The sequence below is a fragment of the Plectropomus leopardus genome, chromosome 4 (genome assembly GCF_026936395.1).
Source record: "Plectropomus leopardus strain MGB_pleo_1.0 chromosome 4, ASM2693639v1, whole genome shotgun sequence".
NCBI lineage: Eukaryota > Metazoa > Chordata > Actinopteri > Perciformes > Serranidae > Plectropomus > Plectropomus leopardus.
Window position 1 is genome coordinate 18015712 of NC_142179.1, and position 19740 is coordinate 18035451.

Consider the following 19740-nt stretch of genomic DNA (forward strand, 5'->3'; position numbering starts at 1 on the left):
GTAATTATATCATATAAAAGACACAGTAGGCTTGTTACTGCAGATTTGAAAGATTTTTTTTATTTTAGAAATGCTCAAAGAAAAAATGTTTCATTGCCGTGAGTGAACTTTCCCCATCACTCCCTCTACACGCTGCAAGTGCAGCCACTGTTAATGTATTCAAAACTCTTTGGCGGTGTCACTCTTGAAATTTCTTCTCCTCCCTGGTGTAAAAGACGAATGCCAGAGTCCGAGGTTATGTAATTTTTCTGAGGTCAGATGCAGCATGGAATACTGTGCGTGCGCGTGTGTGTGGACAACATCTCTGCCAAACATGGATTCCCTTGCTATGAGTCAGAAAGGATGCCTGCAACTCAACCTCTCTCCCCTACTTTTTCACAGACACATTCACCCACATTCACACGCGCACATTTCCTTACGTACCCTCGCCTTCATCCCATCACACATGCCAAACTGAATTCCTGAATCTGCTGCCAAGCTAAACTCCCAGTCATCAGCCTGCTTGTGTTTAGAAGTGTTTTGCTTCGTAACCACTGTGTCTCCTGCGCTAACGCTCAGGTAGTCATTACATTTAAATGGCACAGATGTGGCTGTCCACATCTGTCCAAGTAGCACAGCCGGCAGTATGCCAAAAATCCTCCAGATTTGAAACATGTTTGCACAGAGTGTTTGTTTCCAAACCAAAAGCTGCTGTACCAGTTGCACCACTGGCACTTTTGGGTAAACATTTACCCACTGTGTTTAGCTGCGCCAACTGAAGACGCCACTGTTTTTCATGGAAAAAAAGACGACCTTTGTCTGGTTTAAATGTGTATTAAATTAAAATGTAGCAAAAGCAGGCAGTTTGATTGACTGGTGAGTGTATTTGTTGGAGATGTGCCAAAAGAAATGTATGAATGGCTAATCCACTTCCATATTTTTTTGATGGATGAGGGACTTTTATTTCTCTGTTGACTCACTCTCCACAGGAATCTCCAATCAGGCTGAACTTATCAAGCGTGAAAAACCTATTGAAAGGAAGGCTGAGTGGGACAGAAGAAAACAAGAAGGTCCTTTCTCTTTTTGCTGCTTGGAAAGCTCATTATTCCTCTAGCTCCCTTCTGTCTGAGAAGCACCCCTCCTCTAAATTACTTCACTTTTTTAGTTCCCGCCTCACCTCCCCACAAGCCCACACTGTGTAAGTGACTAGCTCTAGTTTTTCTTCTACTATAGCACCGCCTCCATTCTCTCACTGGCTCTTTTATTCCCTCATCCCTGCCAGTGCTCCCTCCTTTCCTTTCTCCTCCCCTCTCCTCTTTTTCTCCTCTTTCTCTCCATTGCTGGTTGCTCACACCAACCAGCTCGCAGCCCAAGAGCTCCTCTGTCTCTCTCACACTGATCGGGCTTTAAACCAGAACTTTACCCCCGAAAAAACTGAGACATTGCTCCAGAGGAGGTTATTGCTCAAGTATAAAGGTACAGAAACAACTTATATCTTAATATTTTACCATTTTATGTGTCTTAAGATGCATTTAAGCATTTGACCAGTAGCTGTCTGTGTGTTTCTGCATGCGTGTGAATGTAAATCTATGTCAGTAAAACCACACGTGGTGTTGTAGCTTCCCGAGTGTACGTATGAGGAAGTCTGCATGCCTTCACAGTTGTGGGTGCACACATGTGTTCTTTACAGTCTTCATTGATAAAAAAGTTTTTGTTTTGCAATGCATGTTGGGGGGTGAATTTTTACACCATACTTTGTACGTGCTGTATAAAGGTTTTATGTGACAGTAAATGTGGAGTGTAGCAGTCCAATTTACATATATCATCTGACTAAATTAAGAGTCTGACAGAATGGTTGTCTGCTTTTTTATCATTTGTTTTCTGTGCTAAAATATTTGCTAACTCACTATATGCCCTTTCCTTTCAATCAGAACACATTAACCCCTCAAACCAAAGGAGAGGTTTGGTTGAGAGGAAGAAGAGCAACAGGTTATTCAGCTGCAACTTTAGGGTGTACCCATCGCATTTACGTGGAGATCAAGTCCCTACACATTTATAACAACTCTGAAGACTCCAGTAACAGCTATGACTCAGAGCAATGGGGAGAACTCGCAGAGGACCCAGAGTGGTCTTCACCAGATCCGGGCCAGGATCCAGGCCAGATCCTTGCAGGCCAGGAAGAGAGTGCAGAGCATCAGGAAGGAAGATGTGAGAGGATTCTTCATAAGAAATGCCTTTGTGATCTTTACCGTCGCTGCTGTCATTATTGGTAAGTGGAAAGTATAAGATGCTACTCAGACACTATTGGTAATTTAGTTTCAAAACTGGACATTATTAGAGAAGACCCTGCTCCTCTCCTTTCCATCTTTTCCACTCTGCTTTTCAAGCTTATAAAGAAAAAGTCATCAGCATTCTTCCTCAACACACCAATCCATCAATCTGGTGTGATCAACACCCCTGCAGCAGGACGGAAGGAGGAAACGAATTGAAATAAACTCAGCGGATGAGAGAATAGAGGGACCTTGGATGAACTTAGCAGGCAGGCCTTTATCTGACCCTGTAGCTGACCCTCGACCTGCTGCCATTAACCTTTGAATCTGACTCTGTAGGAAGTGAGCCAGGCCCACCCACTGCCTGCACATCTGCAGCCCTGCTAGAATTACACCATGCCATGACAGACACATTTAACCGATTGTTGAATTCAGGATATTGTTCAGTTCAGGCTGCTGGGTGCCACCTGGGTGCTGCAGTGAAGAATAGACCTCACTGAGACTGATGAAAAGAACTTCTGCACAAATATTCACCATAAAATCAGGTTTAAAAAAACGACCACAACAGAAGTGACAGTCATTGTGCAATCATTGGTATTTTTAATAGTCTATAAACTCCACCTCCTGCCCTCAAAATACCAGTAAATGCCAATGCCTGTCATCCACATTATTGCACAATAACTCTTCCTAGCAATGATAATGTTCTCATTTGCTTTAATTTTTAACAGTGTAGGCCCACCTCTCCCGCATTATTTGGGAAAATGTGGGTAAACAGTACCAGTGCTCTTACCCAGGAGTCTGCAAGGCAGTCATTTGATAAAAATATGTCGTTTCAGCTCTAAGGTGTCACTTTGAGGCTCTGAAACTGATCAGTATTTTGAGATTATCAATATCCATTCAGAAATATGCTACATTTTGATCATTTTGACATGCTACAACTGCAGATATCAAATCTGTGATTCTCTCTTTCTCGTGTGGACACAAAAAATTTGAAATGTTAAAGTTGATAAAGTTTTGACTTTTCCTCCACATCTGTTTCTCATTGCAGGCATTATCCTGGGATTTGCCCTGCGTCCTTACAACATGTCTTACCGGGAGGTGAAGTTCTTCTCTTTCCCTGGAGAGCTGCTGATGAGAATGCTTCAGATGCTCGTGCTGCCCCTGCTGGTTTCCAGCCTCATCACAGGTAAGAGCTGAGCATAAGGTCATAGGACATCTCCCAACAGAATGATCTCTCAATTTGACCTCTTACTCTTCTGTGCTTTTGAACAGTCGCACAGGAAGACTTTGACATGGTAGTATTCTTGAGTTTTGAAAGTCCATTTATTTTCTGTCACTGATAATCAAACTGAAATATCTCATGCATGTGAATCTGATCGAGTCATTGGAGTGAAGTGTTGGGGATGTCTGCCTCCTCTCAAATATAATGGATCTAGATGGCACTCAGCTTTTGATGCTCAAAGCACAAAAACTTTAAAAAAAAACCTCGACAACAACGCCTCTTAGCTGTAATATTAGCTAGCTCAGTGTTGCAGTAGATGCACGCTTCCCTCTGTGCGGTGTTAAGGTTGGCAGGTGTGGTTTGGTAGAAAGAAAATAGTTCCTACATAAAACTGTTAACAACAAGGCCCGTGGACTTTCTTGACTAACTGGGTCGTGATTACTGGAGAGAGACATTGATGTTGAGTTTTTCCAATTTACTTTTTGGAGCTTTTAACATTGCAAGCCGAGTGCCATTAAGTTCCATCGTATTGGAGAGAAGTCAGACATCTCTACGACCGTTACCTACAACACTCGACAACTCACACTAAAACAATGAAGCTTGATAAATAGCACTACAGGTAAAGGCCGACACATCAAACTGACATCAGAGAACTAGCTGCAACGAAAGCTGCCTGCTGCTTTGCCTCACATCTCCTGTGTCTTGGCCAAAAAAAATTGCACACAAACACACCGCAAAGACTGTACCCGAAAGTGACTGTCTGAAATCCGCACACAAAACAGGGAAACTACGTCAGCTTGTTGTGTCAGGGCCTTACGAGAAAGAATATATATTTGTGATTTTGGGGTGAGTTGTTCCTCTTACAAAGAAATCTGGTGATGTTGCTTCCACCCAGGGCACACACAGAACTCACATATGGTTGTATCATTAGTAACGGTAAAAAGTGTCTGCTATTTTTAGATCCTCAGATATCTAAAATAAGCAGACATATCGTAGACACTTCCAGTAGCAGCCTGTGTGACACTGTTTTGTTCTAAATTTATATCAAACAACCCAGTCACCACCTGCAGCAAAATACTACTGTATATCCTAATACCAGAAAAACCCCAAACATTTTCTTTTATCAGCACTATCTGCGACATGTGTGTAAGCCTTTGTGCTCAGAAGGGCTCCTCAGCTTTCTGGCACAAACTGTAAAAAATACACCAGACAAAAACCCATCCACTTTTTGCTACTGTTCCCCTAACTACTAGCCTGAAGATAATGTTACTAAGTGGTGGGTCATGATGCAAAAGTGGGTCCATTCTGAATGGACAGCAAGTGACTGTGGATGAGGAATGTGTCAAACCCAAAAAAACCCCACTTTATTTTAGCTCAAAGCTTTTATTTTGAAGTGCAGTTTCTGTTTATTCTTGCAATATGTTTTATTTCTTTGTTTTCTAAGCCAACATGTTATGAAATAAAATTTAAAAAATAAGATAAAATTGAAAATGCGGTATTTTATCTAGTGTGTGGACCTTGAACTATAATGACAATGGAGAGCTGGACCCTGTGGCTGGACCAGTTGGGAACCACTGATGTACAGTACAGCATCAGTTTGCACATATGTAAAAAGTGGGACAACTCTCTGTTTATATGAGATTTTAGTTACATGTTTTGCATTGGACATGTGTTTTCAGTGGATAAAGTTCATACCAGTGATAGTGCTGTTTGTTGTTTTGTGGCTGCACTGATGAACACGTACCTCAGGAGAGGCAGAGTGAACCAGCTGTTTGTTCAGTCATCGCTGTTTGTTGTTTTTTGGCCAAGTGGCGGATGGGGTAAGGATGACCTCATGAGCGAGAGAGAGACAGAGACAGAGACAGAGACAGAGATAGAGAGATATGTTTTGAACTGCTGGTCTCAATCACATGCTTGACCAATGCTGTGAAGGTCTTGATCTTGATACAACATGACCAAAGCGATCCCGGCTTTACTGTGTTTTAATTGAATAAGCAATTCATCATTTCTTGAATAGATCACTTCAAGGTTTCAATACATCTTGTACCTTGTGCAGCTCAAGTTTTTGGGGCTTTATCTGAGAATAATCACAAACATATGACACTGAGGTTTTCTACTCCATGGATATAGTGAGTTATTCGTCATTGTTGATATGGCTCATAAAACCATTCAGACATGCGGGGGTGTTTTCTCCCGGAGGCCTGTGGGTTTGTCACTAAGCAGAGCCTCCACTTGTTATTGAAGAAGAAGTGTAGATAGAGTCACGGAACATGTGAGTTTCCAAAAACACAGGTCAGCAGCACTGACTGACAAAGGCAGGCGGGACATACTGAGACCAAATGTCCAGTCCCTGAGCAGTGATTGACAGGGGAAGAGGCCCGTCTCCCCAGCGGATGACAGAGACACGTTGTCCGATAATAACCTGCTTTGTGCTGCAGCGGGGCGTAACATCAGCATCCTCTGACATCATGTCACATGACCGCAGCCACAACATGTGGAAGCAACAAAGAGGGCTGTTCTGTAGCCAAGTCATCCAGCACATGGCTCTCATGTGTGTATGTCTGCTTTTGTCCAAGTTACCAAATGCAAAGTTGTCATTAGTCTAGGAAACATCAACTACTACATTACCACAGATTACAAAGTTTTCTGCTGCCCTTTTTTTTGATCTTCGGGAAATAGATTTGAAACCATCTATTGCAGGGAATATCATGTTTACTTTATGTTATCATTGAGTAGTGAGTAGTTTGGCTGTGCTGCTTGATTTTGAAAGTCCACACTGCATAAAGGCAGCAACTTTTATCTTTATTAATGATTAATCTGACAATTACTTTCCTGATTAATCAATGAATCATTTAGTCTATAAAATGGCAAAAAGTGAAAAATGTCCATCATCATTTCCCAGAGCTTAAAGTGACGTCTTAGAGTTGCTTCATTGTCAACTGTCCAAACTCCAAAGACTCTTCATTAACCATTATAAATGACAAAGAAAGGAGCAAATTTTCAAATTTAAGAAGGGGGAACCAACAAATGTTTGACATTTTTGTTTGAAAACTGAAACGTTTCATCAATTATCAAAATAGTTGGTAATCATTTTCTTCAATCGACTAGTTTATTATTTGACAAGGAGTTGTAGCTCTAAACTGCATTGCTATAGCATATCATACATTTGTGTCATTTTGTGTGGAACAGAATTGGTTGAAACACATTTGTCTGCATCTGCTTCACCACTACGCAGATTACAGGTAGTCATATCAGTTTGCAACATCAAAACCGGCACAGCCTGTGCCTTTGGGTTGACATGATCTGGTTCCACCCTTAAAGAATGTGAGCACACTGGATGCAAATAAACTCCTCTATGTAGAATTATTATAATGCTAACATGCAAATTTCAAGTGATTTTCAGTGCCAATTGAGAGGTCATTAGCTAGCTGTCCAAAATTCAGTAGATTAGATTGAAATCAGAAGTCACAGCAACTACAGCTTGAAAAGTATAACTGTTTCACCAACATACAAAAACACACTGCATAACTCACACTGTGACTCAGTGTCAAAGAAATTTTGACTGTCATTGAAACAGACGAATCAGTAGATTAAAAGATTATAACTGAAAATTCAATAAACACATTTGGCAAAAGGTCATTAGTTAGTTAGCAAATTATGACATGTTTCTCAACACCTGCTGTAGATCTCAAGTTTATAAAAGTTTAAGTCACCATTTAAAGTTGCTCCTTTTTTTCTTGTAGTCTTTCAAATGCTTAAACTATGATCTCAGTTGAAAAATTATATGAGAAGCCTGAGGTAACTTAAGAGGACAACAGCTTCTTTTAATCTTGAAGGACATTTTGACATACTTTAACTGGGTTTGGCTGCATTTCTGTCCCCACAGCGTATTGCATTCACCCACTTTCCCATAAAAACCAGTCTCCTACAGCATTATACCTGATTTCTAGAGCAGTGATTGCTTTACATACATGACCTGGAGCATGACTTTGAGAGTAACATATTTTAGAGGATAAGAGCATCCAAAGCATATGACTTCTTTTCCGCAAACACTTGGCCCCTGTGTAAACTGGCTGTCACGCTCCTCAGGCTGAATTGTGCCTCTATGTGAAAGGGGTTGTCCCAGAAAGGGACTTGCCTCTGAATTTTGATCTACAAGTTAAGTTAAAGTTAAACTGGGAATCAGAAAGTTTCAGTAGAGTGCAGAGGGGCCCTAGAAGGTATTAAATGAAGGAAAGCAAGACAAGTGGACAGTCAGGCAGGAGAACCAAGGATCAGGGACTATGAGAGACTTCATACAAACCATTCAACATATGTTTGCTACAAAATCCATATTGTCTTCAGGCATTTCATTATGATAGCTGAGAGTTTGCCACAGAGTATTATAGGAGCCAGGAAGGGGGCTGGACAGGGAGAGGGGATGTGGGCAGTAAAAAAAAGGAGGAAAAGGAGGATGATTACAGAGGAGGAGGAGGGAAGCTTGATGAAGGAGGGAGAGGGAGTAGAGGGGAAGACCAGAACAAGAAGTAAAGACAGGACATGAATGACGAGAGGGATGAAGATTCTTCATTCTTTCCAATTCTTTGTGAGTTTGTTACATTAAGACAGCAACGTAAAGGTAGAAATGAAATAATGAAGTTATTAAAATTGTCAAATCAGTTTCAACTCATGGATTGGAAATTTCACTTGAATATGTAGCTGGTAATAAAATGTAATGTAAGTTCTCCCTCAGTGGAAAGGTCCTTTGCAGTGTGAAAATACAATAATTATACTACATACATTCTGTCTAAAGCCTTATTTAAATTTGTCAGTATCTGAAGTCAAGACTACACACAAGTTCATATAGTTAGAGTTTACAGTATATATATTTATTTCAAAATGATTAGAGAGCTTAAGGGATAGTGCTTTTTGTCGTCGTTGTTGTTGTTGTTGTTGTTGTTGTTGTTGTTGTTGTTGTTGTTGTTGTTGTTGTTGTTGAGAGAAGTTGCCTGGTTCCCTCATCAAAAAGACATTTGGATTTTTGATCATTGCAAGAAAAATAAAACCTCTCTCGCAAACATATGTTTATGATACTTGCACATTTTGTTTAACATGATGATATTAACAAATGAACACCACTTTTAGAAATTTTGAAGCATGAATGCAATAATCAGAAGTAAAAAGCTAACATTAGGCTGTAAACGAACTTAACTACAGTTTAAACATCACCACAATGAGGCTGTTAAGTTGTGTTCAGTGTGATGACGTTTAGTCTCATTTAGTGACTTGTTAGCAACCGTTTTTGTTAAGACAAAAGTCAGCATATACGGAGTGTGGTATATACTGACTTACAACTTATGACTTATTTTTTGTTGTAGAGCAACAACAAATAAGTCTTGTGCTAGTGTTAACTATAGACCTTATTTCGGGAATCTAAACTAAACCCATTCAAACAACACTTTGTCTTCAAGACGAGGCAACCTGAAGTGCAAAATGCTGACTCATTTGCAGATGTTAGGACTGATTCTGCATCACTCTATTGTTTTAGTCTACATTTAACTTTTTTGTACCTTTTTTTTTTTACATTGTACCTGTGCTATGCTGCTACTAACAATTATTTCAATGACTTTTTTTTAATTAACCAATTAAATTCACTGTTAAGCAGATGATACCTAATTATATCTATTGATCAAGCTAGATTGAACCAATCAGTTAGCTAAACTTTAAGTGCAATTTTCTGATGTGGAAGTCAGATAAGACTTAAGTTGATTGTACTTGGCCCCAAACACCTCCAAAACACAGTATTTAAAGATCCAGTTACTCTAGGGGTATTGCCCTGGCCTTCCAGCAGTACTGTAAAGAAACTCAGTGATCTAAGGTGAGTTGTGTAGTGCTTGTATGGTTCAACTAGCACTCCCCAAAGCCTAAGATACTTAGTATAGTATTACTTAAGACAAAGAAAAGCATCAATTAAACACATTTCAGGCTGGAATCAATGAAAATAGATGATACTGACTAATTTTTAAACCCTTTCAGCTCTAAATTTTGAACCTAACAGACTGACGTGGAGATATTTTCTGACTGCAGTCTCGCTAAAACTATGGAGTCAATCTTTGCCCTGCATCAGTGGATGTTAATTGCCCACTGGTCAGACCTATTGCAGTCAGTGTGTCCTGTGCTTCAACCCCCCCCCCCTAAAGTAGGCCTACTTTTGTGTTTGATGAACATTCCCCTTATGAGAAAGAAAGTCATTCTCCCTGCTCTCCTTCAGTCTTCGTTCTTTCGTTCCTTTGAAAGGATGGAATTGGTGAGGCTGCGTCGGTTGTTGCCTGGACAACAGGTTGGAGATCATTGTGTGCGTGCGGGGCTGACTAAGTCAACAAGTTTTCCCAGGGCTGTCAGAAAAGGAATAGGAGGAGAGCAGGAGAGGTAACAGGGGGTTGGGAGGAAAAGGGTGGCAATGAAAGAGGATTGCAGCAATAAGATCAGCGTGCAAGAGAAAGAGAGGAGGGAGGCAAAGATGTGGGGGTGGGAGGGGAGGAAGAGCAGGGGAAGGGGTACGAGGGGGCACCCTGAAACAAGAGGTGGGGATGCAGAGAGGAGGTGAAGAGTTTGGAAGAGGAGAATGAGGGAGGGAAGGATGAGGAGGGGAGGAAGAGGATCAAAAAGAATTGCATAAAAGCTTAAGTCTTGGGCATGTTGAGACAAGAGGAACAGAGAGGGCCAAGGCAGGGGCACAGGGCACACATACACATGCACACATGCACACAAACACACACACACACACACACAATCCCAAAGTGCCACGTATGAAAGGAACACATACATCTCCCATCACACAAAGCCTGCTTTGCCTTGTACAGCTCTGAATGAAGATAATAGCCATAATAGGATCTGACACTTTGAAAATACAACACCACTGTCATGTCTTTTGAGGCTGCATGTCTGTTTCCAAATCCAGTTCTCTGAATGGCTGCATTTCTTTTTAACACCGTTATCCTGACAAAGTCTGTTTAATGCCATTAGAGCTGTGGACAATGCTTTAGCCTCCAGGCTTTGTAAACTTCTCTCATATAAAGCTTTTTTTTTCTTTCCCCAGTAATGCTTTATCACTTCTTAGAAAAAGCCTTGTCAGAACTATTTCTCCTGCAACCTGAAATTGATTTGTGGCTTTCCAGCAAGCCAGTAAAATAAAACTCGCCACATATTTAAGGTTTTGTATACTGTATAATTAGATAGCATCCAAAGTTCATTGCAGGGAATGAACATAGCTTCTTTGTAATGCGACCATCCGCTGTTTCTTCTGGATCTAGCTGCAACACTTTTTTCTTTCTGTATAAATCGCTGCTCTGTTTGTATTTTCAGAAGTTGTTCACACAAATATTTAACTGAGGTCAGACTGTTAATCTATAACTGACACTCGGTCTGCTCTCTGTGTTCTCAACAAACTAATGTTGCACTTCGGGGACACGCAGCACATGTTGTATGATCAAATGAGACCCAATAATTTGTACTGTCTTGTGAAGATTTCTGCCAAACCAGCACAAAATCAGAATTTGAGAGGCACATTTTTAGCACATTTTCAAAGTTTCTCCCTGTGGATATGATTAAAAATTAATTTTCTGTATATGAAAATACAGTAGATAAGCAGGTTTTGTACATTAGATATGCTCCTGTTGCAGTATATTAGTTGTTTTGCAAAGGTCAGAGTCAGATTGTATTACTTGCTGCTCTTTTTTGTCATAGATAGTTAGTCAGATAAGCCAGATGGGTGTATTCCTCCTGTAATTACAGCGCCTTTTCCCAGGCTAACTGTATACTCATAGGGACACTTAAATGCAAACTGTAAGATCACAGGGCAACACAACAAAAGCTGATGGGGATGTTGATTTTTTTTCATGTACAGAAATAACAACAATGAGGCAGTTTTTCTTAATAGTTTAATCCTGAAATTATGGCAGTGATATTTACTCTCAATCTATTGATGCAACTATGTATATGGAGGCAACATTTGATTTTGTGTTATTTTGTTCAAGTGAATGTTACTTAAAGCAAATGTAAAGCAAATGAATGTCTGAAACAAGGCATATGATGAAAGAATTAATGATTACATTGCACTGTTGCTACACTGCTGCTCCCTCTACAGGAACTATTTGGGATTCTTAAGTTTGATCCATGCTTCTGATGATATGGGTAAAGAGTACAGGCGGATAAATAATTACTTGAGAAACCTTTTGGAGGTTAAACCCTGCTATACATTCATTAACATGTCTTTTTCAGGTATGGCCGCTCTGGACAGCCGTGCTTCTGGTAAAATGGGTATGAGGGCCGTCATCTACTATACCACCACTACAGTCATTGCTGTGTTCATCGGTATTGTCATGGTGCTCATAATTCACCCTGGAAAAGGATCAAAGGATGAGTTTGCCAAGCAGCCGCAGATAGAGCAGGTCAGCCCCGCTGATGCCTTCCTGGACCTTATCAGGTACAAACACACTCACAAGAGAACTCTAGCAAACTGATATATTAAAAATTGTATGCCTGTTTTTTTTTTGTTTGTTTGTTTTTTAGTGATGTGTTGACATTTTTTTAGTGATTTGTAATTAGTAATAAAAATGTACCTCTTTTGTCGTTTTCTAGAAATATGTTTCCTCCTAACCTTGTGGAGGCCTGCACCAAACAGGTACCTTTTCCAACACAACCTCTCTCTTTCTGTGTGCTCCAGCTACATTTAATATTTTATAATTGTAATTGTAATTGTCTTTTTTATATACATATTGCAGTTGTCATTTCTTTCAGCTACTTACTGGAAATGTAATACTTTAGCAATTAAATCTAAATTTGCCATTTATATAAAAACACACACCAGATGCCCATATGCCTATGCTTATACCTGACAATTCAAAGTAATTAACAGAGGCCCTCGTCTCAGTGCCACTTTCACTTCCTCATTCCAACACATTTTAGGCAGATGGGGTAGTCTGGAGGGATTGTGACATTTTGTGTACCAGATGTTGGTAAAGGAAAATGAAAGCACAAACGAAATATTTAAATTTTGAGTCATTTGAATATTTTTCTTCATATATTCCCCAAGCTAGACTCTGTAATGACCCTGAATCTTTTATTCATAAAAAATATTATGTTATATTAAATTAGTAATTATTGCCCTGGGCACTTACTACTATTTAACCCATCCACTTTCTTTTTTAAAAAATCCAGTTCAAGACACAGTACGCCAAGAGAGTGGTACATGTGACGATGACCGTGAATGAATCCATATTCACACTCAATGGTAGCCAGGAGATAGCGCGGGAGGAGATGATCCCGGTGCCGGGGGCGGTTAATGGGGTCAACGCTCTCGGCCTGGTGGTGTTCTCTATATGTTTCGGTCTGATCATCGGGAGCATGGGGGAACAGGGGCTGCCCCTCAAGGACTTCTTTGACTGTCTCAATGAAGCTATCATGAGGCTGGTCGCCATCATCATGTGGTGAGTGCCAGGGGGGATTGATCAGTGGATGGATTAATGGATAGAGCAAACATAGAATTAAGTGTTGGATATGGATTTCAAATTCACATTAACACCCTTTGATCCCCAGGTATGCCCCTATTGGTATCATGTTCCTGATTGCTGGTAAGATTGTGGAGATGGAAGACATCACAGCGATGGGTGGTCAGCTGGGGATGTACACAGTGACAGTCATTTGTGGCCTGCTCATCCACGCCATCTTTGTCCTGCCAACGCTCTACTTCATCATCACCAGGAAGAACCCTTTCACTTTCATCGCTGGACTGTTGCAGGCACTCATTACTGCCCTGGGAACATCCTCAAGGTTTGTGGTTGGGTTGTGTTTAACTGAAAATCTCATAGACTGATAAGGATGGTCAAGCTAGAATTTGCTACCTTTTTTCGCACTCAGAGTACAGGGAATGAAATGGCATTGCTCAAAAAACTGTAACAAAACTGAAACAAAACGAGGGGAGGTGCTGTACATATTTGAATGCACTTTATGTCTGTTTCTTCAATATGCATTTTTATGTGACAGTCATTTCTCTATATTTAAATCATAATCGACCAGCAGTGATTGGTTTTAGGCTAAAGTATTCAGTAAGCCTCCCTGAATGCTACATATAATGACCGTTGATAAGCATGATTCAGCAACTTTCTGTAATTTCTAGGAGACCGGGTTGATTTTTCCCTATGTCCCTATTTTCCTTTTTTTTATTTGATCCTCTGTCTCCCTCTCCTCTTTCAGCTCTGCCACACTGCCCATCACTTTTAAATGCCTGGAGGAAAACAACAACGTGGACAAGCGTGTGACCCGTTTCGTGCTCCCTGTGGGAGCCACCATCAACATGGATGGTACTGCTCTATATGAAGCCCTGGCTGCCATCTTTATCGCTCAGGTCAATGATTATGACCTTAACTTCGGACAGATTCTTACCATCAGGTATGTGATATAGAAGACACTTAAGTTTGTGCTCTTTTTACATCCATTATAATGTCATTTAATAAGTACCCAAAAGGATTTGATTAAGTAAACCTCGCCTTGCCCTGAGAGTTGAATCATTTTTGGAAGTACTGTAGAATATTTTGATCATATTTGTCTTTCATTCCGACAAGAAATACCGCTTAACCTAAGTTAAGCATCTCCGAGCCTCAGACACAGGCTTTAGCTTTATAAATTACTTTCTAATCACCAGACTTGCTTTTTGACTATCGGGATAGAGGGGGAATTTAAGCCAACATAATGACTTTTAAGTGACCCTCTTCAATGCTAGGAACAAAAAATGATGGACGGATCAGTAAAGGGACATATGTCACTGTTGCACTGCACTGAAGGATTGTTAGATGACTAAAACTTCCATCCATCTTTTTGTCTACTTTTTCCATCAGTATCACGGCCACAGCGGCCAGTATTGGAGCAGCTGGAATCCCCCAGGCAGGACTGGTCACCATGGTGATAGTGCTAACATCTGTTGGCCTGCCTACTGATGACATTTCACTCATTATTGCAGTTGATTGGTTTCTGTAAGTATTGGTATATAAAGTTTTAAAAAACTATATATAATTTAAAAAAAAAAAAGATCTTGTCAAGATTGTTCCTCAAGTTGCACCGGCACGCGAAACTCGCAAATGGTGGCTTTATCAATCCTTTAAATCTAGAAATAAAACTGCATGTTGTATATACAGTATATCAATTAACACAACATCAAATCCACACACTGTACATAATCATCTAGTCTATGTATATACTTTCATTATTTATTTCTTAACACTTTGTATATAGTTCACAACTTAGAGAACATTTTAATCATGTAAAAATACTTTTTTTGTTGTTTTTTTTTGTTGGCCATTGGTGTTTTTTACGGTATATATATTTATAAAATATCAATATCAGCCAATGTCCAGAGTGCCCAGAGTATGCTCAGTTGCTCTCAGAGTGTGGTGCTCTGAATAACTGAATAGTATACTCCAACAGCGCTCTGAATTAACACATGGTCCTGTTTCTAGAGTGCATTTTTGCACTCGGAATGACTATTTTTACGAACATATCCCATGTCACAAATGTCTGTTTCTGCTCTGAAAATACTTCAGTTGACTTTAGCTTGTAAATTTTTCTACAGTTTCATTTCTGTATTTTCAGGCCTGTTTTTTTTTTGGGCCCAATCACAGCCGGTGATTGACACAGTCTGAGAGAACCAATGAGCACATTGACCGGACTGCACCGGTGAAAACAAATCTGTTTGTTAGCACCTTGAGAAATTAAAGAAGAAACACAACAACAGGCACTGTGCCTCAGCCTGGCATGTAACAGTACATAATTGTGCTGTTTACGCTTTACTTTTATTTGTCTAGCTTTGTTGTCCTTGTTCTCAGATGTTATGTGTATTTATGTGTAAGTATGCTGAGAGCAATTCCAAAAAAACAAGTCAAATACCTTGTATTTTTCACATACTTGGCCAAGAAACGGGATTTTTCTTTTTCTTTGGAGAGGAATGAAGACCGTTACATCATGAGGATGTTTTATTTTAGTAGTACAAGTGGTAGGAATTCAATTCAGCTCCACCCAAGGAGGGTTAAAGGGTAACAAGCTATCAACTTGGTGTGCTGTAACTCCTGAGTGGATTATGGGACAGCTTCCAGAGACACTCCCTTCATATTCTTTGCCTCTCAATCCATCTGGTTTTTATTCTATCGGCATCCAAAGCCCAACTTTCTCATTATCTACTGGCTGTGTTGCATGTGGTTTGAAGATTGCCTTCAGAGATTACAACTATGCTTCCAGTTTACCAATGCTGCTTTTTATGTACACACATTTAGAGACTCTCCATGTGGATTTAATTTTCAGTGTCTTTAATGAAACCGTTATTACCAGAACCATTTAGGACGCCATAAACCCACACACTGCAGCTTAGAGCTGCACGTTGGAAACATGAACAATTATAAAAAAGCAGCCTACAATGTAAAACAGGCTGTGAAGGAGGCAAAAGGAACTCAACTGAAATGCACAAGTTTCAGGCAGTAATTATAATATATTCAGGAGGCGACACAACCACTCAATATTCGAATATGCTAAAAATGAAAATTTAATAAATTAAAAATAAATAAAATAAGAATAATAATACATCAGGCAACCATGCACAACTGTCAGAAATAGTCATCAGCAAATGTAATCATAATCATAAATATACTAAACAAATTGTTAAAATTATTAATAGTGATTCCAGTATTATGGTGTACTGCAGTTCTGCATGAGGTTCAAGTATTTGTCAGGGCGCCCGCATGAAGTTTTATAAATGTGTCAATATTGTGCTGCATGTGTGACTTATGTAAACAGTAGTAGCTTTTACTCACTGCAATATTTGTCAAATACTTTATAGCTGTACTTGCTTATGCTTAATAATTTAGTATAGCAAGAAATTTGTTTTCAAAATGGGAAATTCTCTCTGGGAGGCGACCCCCAGAACGTGGCCTAGCACTAACTGAAGGAGATGATGGGGTTGCATTTCACTGGAGTTAAACCTTGCCATAATCTTTAAGTCTTTTTTTCCTCTCATCTCTTGTTTGTCTTGTTTGTTCTGTCTTGTTTTTTGTCTTTTCATTTCATCTGTAGTCATCTAGTAGTCTCTTGTCTTGTCTTGTTTTGTCTTGTTTTGTTTTGTCTTATTTCATCTTGTCGTCTCCCTGCCTCCTGTCCTCAACTTTTCTCTGTCTGCCCTCAGGGACCGATTGCGCACCACAACCAATGTCCTGGGAGACTCCATTGGTGCCGGTATAGTAGAACATCTGTCTCGCCACGAGTTGCAGAAGGACCCTGAGGTGGGCAACTCAGTGGTAGAGGAGGCAGACAAGAAGCCGTACCAGCTCATCTGCCAGGAGAATGAGTATGAGAACGAGAGACGTGCTGACAGTGAGACCAAGATGTAAATTTTTGGTCTGAAGATGCATGATTGAAGGGTTCGAATGAAATTGATCTACAGCTAGAATATATTTCAGCCAAGATGAGTTCCACTAATGTGTGAGGTTGAGTGTTGGCTTTCCTGACACACTGTAGACTTGAAATGGTTAAGTGACGCATTGTTTTTGTGCTATGATGCTTCCTAAGAGTACTATTATGTGTATGCCATAAGGTGGCAGCTGTTTACTTTTAAGGATAAACATCTCTGGAGACCAGCTTTCCGTGGCCTGCATGCCATATCCGTCTCTTCCCAGAACTGTGATGACTAATCTCACCCACTAGAGGCCAGTATTGCTGTGAGTCTTAACACCACAGCAGATTATACAGGCCATTTTTGCAAAGACTTTCACTGGCTTTAAAGTTGTTGCTTCTGTTCTGTTTGAACAGTATCATGTGGGAAAATGTGAATGAAATGGTTTTAAAAATCTGCTTGGAGACAGATGTGAGGTGTTGGATGTCATGCACATACACTAGGCTGACCAGGCCAACTTCTTTGGGGAAAAAGGGCTGTTCATTTACAACTTCTTCTGCAGACGTTAGTGGCTTTATTTTCTATGATTTGGTGTATGAACTTCAACTAAATGAATGATTGATGTTTTTTACCTTTGTTTCCTAACCATGCAAACCAGGAAGTGCTATCTGACGCTGTCAGAATATCTTGGCAACTATCCAGCTTTTCCCTTTTTCTTTGTCTTTTATTTTTACAAATTTTCCTTAAACAAATCATTACAATCTTTAGATTAAGTAACCAAAATCCCTCTACCACGGTTTAACTGTAAATGTGCTCAGCTGAGAGTTTGAACTGTAATCAAATCAGAATTGTATGCCGATATATATTCCAACCAAAAAAAAAATTACCAAAAATAATATCCAAATTTCCGAGGAGTACTTCACCCATTAAATGACAATTTCAGTTAATCTTACTATATTCTGCTGAATTTGTGGTGAAAGCTTTGTTTTTCTTGCATGCCTTAATGGAAGATGGCAAAAATATTGATTTAGTTATTGACTGTGGACTAAAATTACCAATAGTAAATAAATAAAACATCAGTTTACAAACTCTCACAAAACTTGTGCAGCGTAATTGGACTCTAATTTATCCATTTGTATGCTTGATACTTCCCATACACGTGCGTTTTACTAAAAAAAAAAAAAGTCTTATACTGCACACATCGTGTGAGAGTTTGCAAATGAATGTTTTGATGTAGTTTGCTCTTGTTAAACATGGTCCCCAATCAATTAATAAATTAATATGTTCAACGTTTTCTGTGGACGCATGTAAGAAAAATGTTTTTGTTGCAAATTCAAGGTAAAACGGCATGACTAACTGATACACAAATCGTTATTTTACAGTTTTCCTTTAAATATTCCCTTCCCATGCTCAAACAAAATGCTAACCTGCAAAGTAATACAGTGCTGCTTCAATAGGAAGATAATCATGATTTTATTTCTGCTAAATTCTAATGATGATTGTGAGTACATCCCTTACACAGGCCCTTTAATATGGGGCAACAACTAATTATTTGGTTGAAACATTCATATGACGGTATACATTTTTTTTAATATTAAATTGGTAAAATGGTAGACATTAGGTTGAATATATAATTTTTAATTGTCAATTAAACTTTCTTTAGATAAAATCTAATGTTGATTTCATTTGATTTAATATGGATGTGTGTTGTAAAGTTACAAATTTCAGTTAACTCCCCATTTTTTAGTTTAGTGAGCTTGTGCTCGAGCTAATTCTGTATACATAGCACATGTAACATTTACATAGAAGTTGCTTTGTATAGAAGTTTCCTCTGAATATACTGTATAGAGAAATGTAGATACATGTGTACATTTATTGTAGATTTGAATTGTAAAAGGTTACTTGAGGATTGCGTATGTAAAGATGTTGTAACCATGCTCTTATAATGACCAAACTAACAATCCCTCTAGTTCCTTTTACAAATGCAAAACTGGCTGATTTAAAGGACCAATTTTTTTTTTCTTTACACACTTGAGGAAATGGAATAGTTCCTTTGTTTACAGTTGCTGGTGTCTCTTGATATGACCATTTCTCTTGGGAATTCACATGTGACTACACATACACACACACACACACACACAGGAATGAATTATAGTTGTAGTTTTGTCTTGCATGGATTTTTATGAATAAAAAAAATGAAATAATTATTGTTTTAGTTATTGTTTTATTATGAAGATTATGAATGTTGGTGGCTAAGTGGATAAAGTAGGTACCCCATGAATAAAGGCACTGTCCTAGCCACAGCAGCCACAGGTTCAACTCCCGCTCAAGGCCCTCTGCTGCATGCCATCACCACTCTTTCTCCCCCTTTCACACTACTGATTTGTCCTATCTAATAAAGGCTAAAATTCCCCCAAAAAACCTTTAAAAAACAATAAAAATATGTAATATGTAAACTATGAACCAAGCATCCATTTAATAATGAGAACATGTCTTCAAATTTTATCAATTCTTATTAACTCTTGTTTGATATCTTCCGGGATCCATATTCTTCATATGTTTGCATACTATCTATAACGTCTGCATGTCTGTTCATCCAGGGAGAGGGATCCCTGGATTGTGAGGGAATCCGAGGACAGAGGGTTTTGAATGCTGGGAAAAAATTGTGAAGCCTCTTAAGCATGGAGGGATTACTAAAAAGGTTTGTCAAACTCAGGCCAAGGGGCCCTATGTGTCAGGATGCCTCCCCGGCCTTTACCTGCAAAATCGCCTTCATTCCTGCTTCTTCCCATCAAACACGAGGTGGCAGCAGCACCCCACTGACAGGGGTCATTCAGCTGAGCCTTCCCTCATATCAA

At 39.4% G+C, this 19740-nt stretch overlaps 1 protein-coding gene across 1 annotated transcript; it reads left to right on the forward strand.

The window, feature by feature from the left end:
- The first annotated feature begins 1283 nt into the window (after positions 1 to 1283).
- On the forward strand, positions 1284 to 19086 carry LOC121944324 (excitatory amino acid transporter 1). Its single transcript, XM_042488070.2, has 10 exons — positions 1284 to 1455; positions 1911 to 2248; positions 3298 to 3435; positions 11731 to 11935; positions 12091 to 12133; positions 12670 to 12938; positions 13048 to 13281; positions 13705 to 13899; positions 14346 to 14480; positions 16676 to 19086. Exons 2-10 carry the CDS (start codon positions 2065 to 2067, stop codon positions 16878 to 16880), a joined length of 1608 nt encoding a protein of 535 aa, XP_042344004.1. The 5' UTR covers positions 1284 to 1455; positions 1911 to 2064; the 3' UTR covers positions 16881 to 19086.
- Positions 19087 to 19740: the final 654 nt, after the last annotated feature.

What these genes read in the sequence shown, in the direction of transcription:
- LOC121944324 (XM_042488070.2), top strand. Translation starts at nt 2,065, where the DNA reads ATGACTCAGAGCAATGGGGAGAACTCGCAGAGGACCCAGAGTGGTCTT. An exon ending in GGTTTCCAGCCTCATCACAG is followed by an intron (nt 3,436 to 11,730) that starts GTAAGAGCTGAG and finishes TGTCTTTTTCAG; the next exon opens with GTATGGCCGCTCTGGACAGC. An exon ending in GCCCTGGGAACATCCTCAAG is followed by an intron (nt 13,282 to 13,704) that starts GTTTGTGGTTGG and finishes CTCCTCTTTCAG; the next exon opens with CTCTGCCACACTGCCCATCA.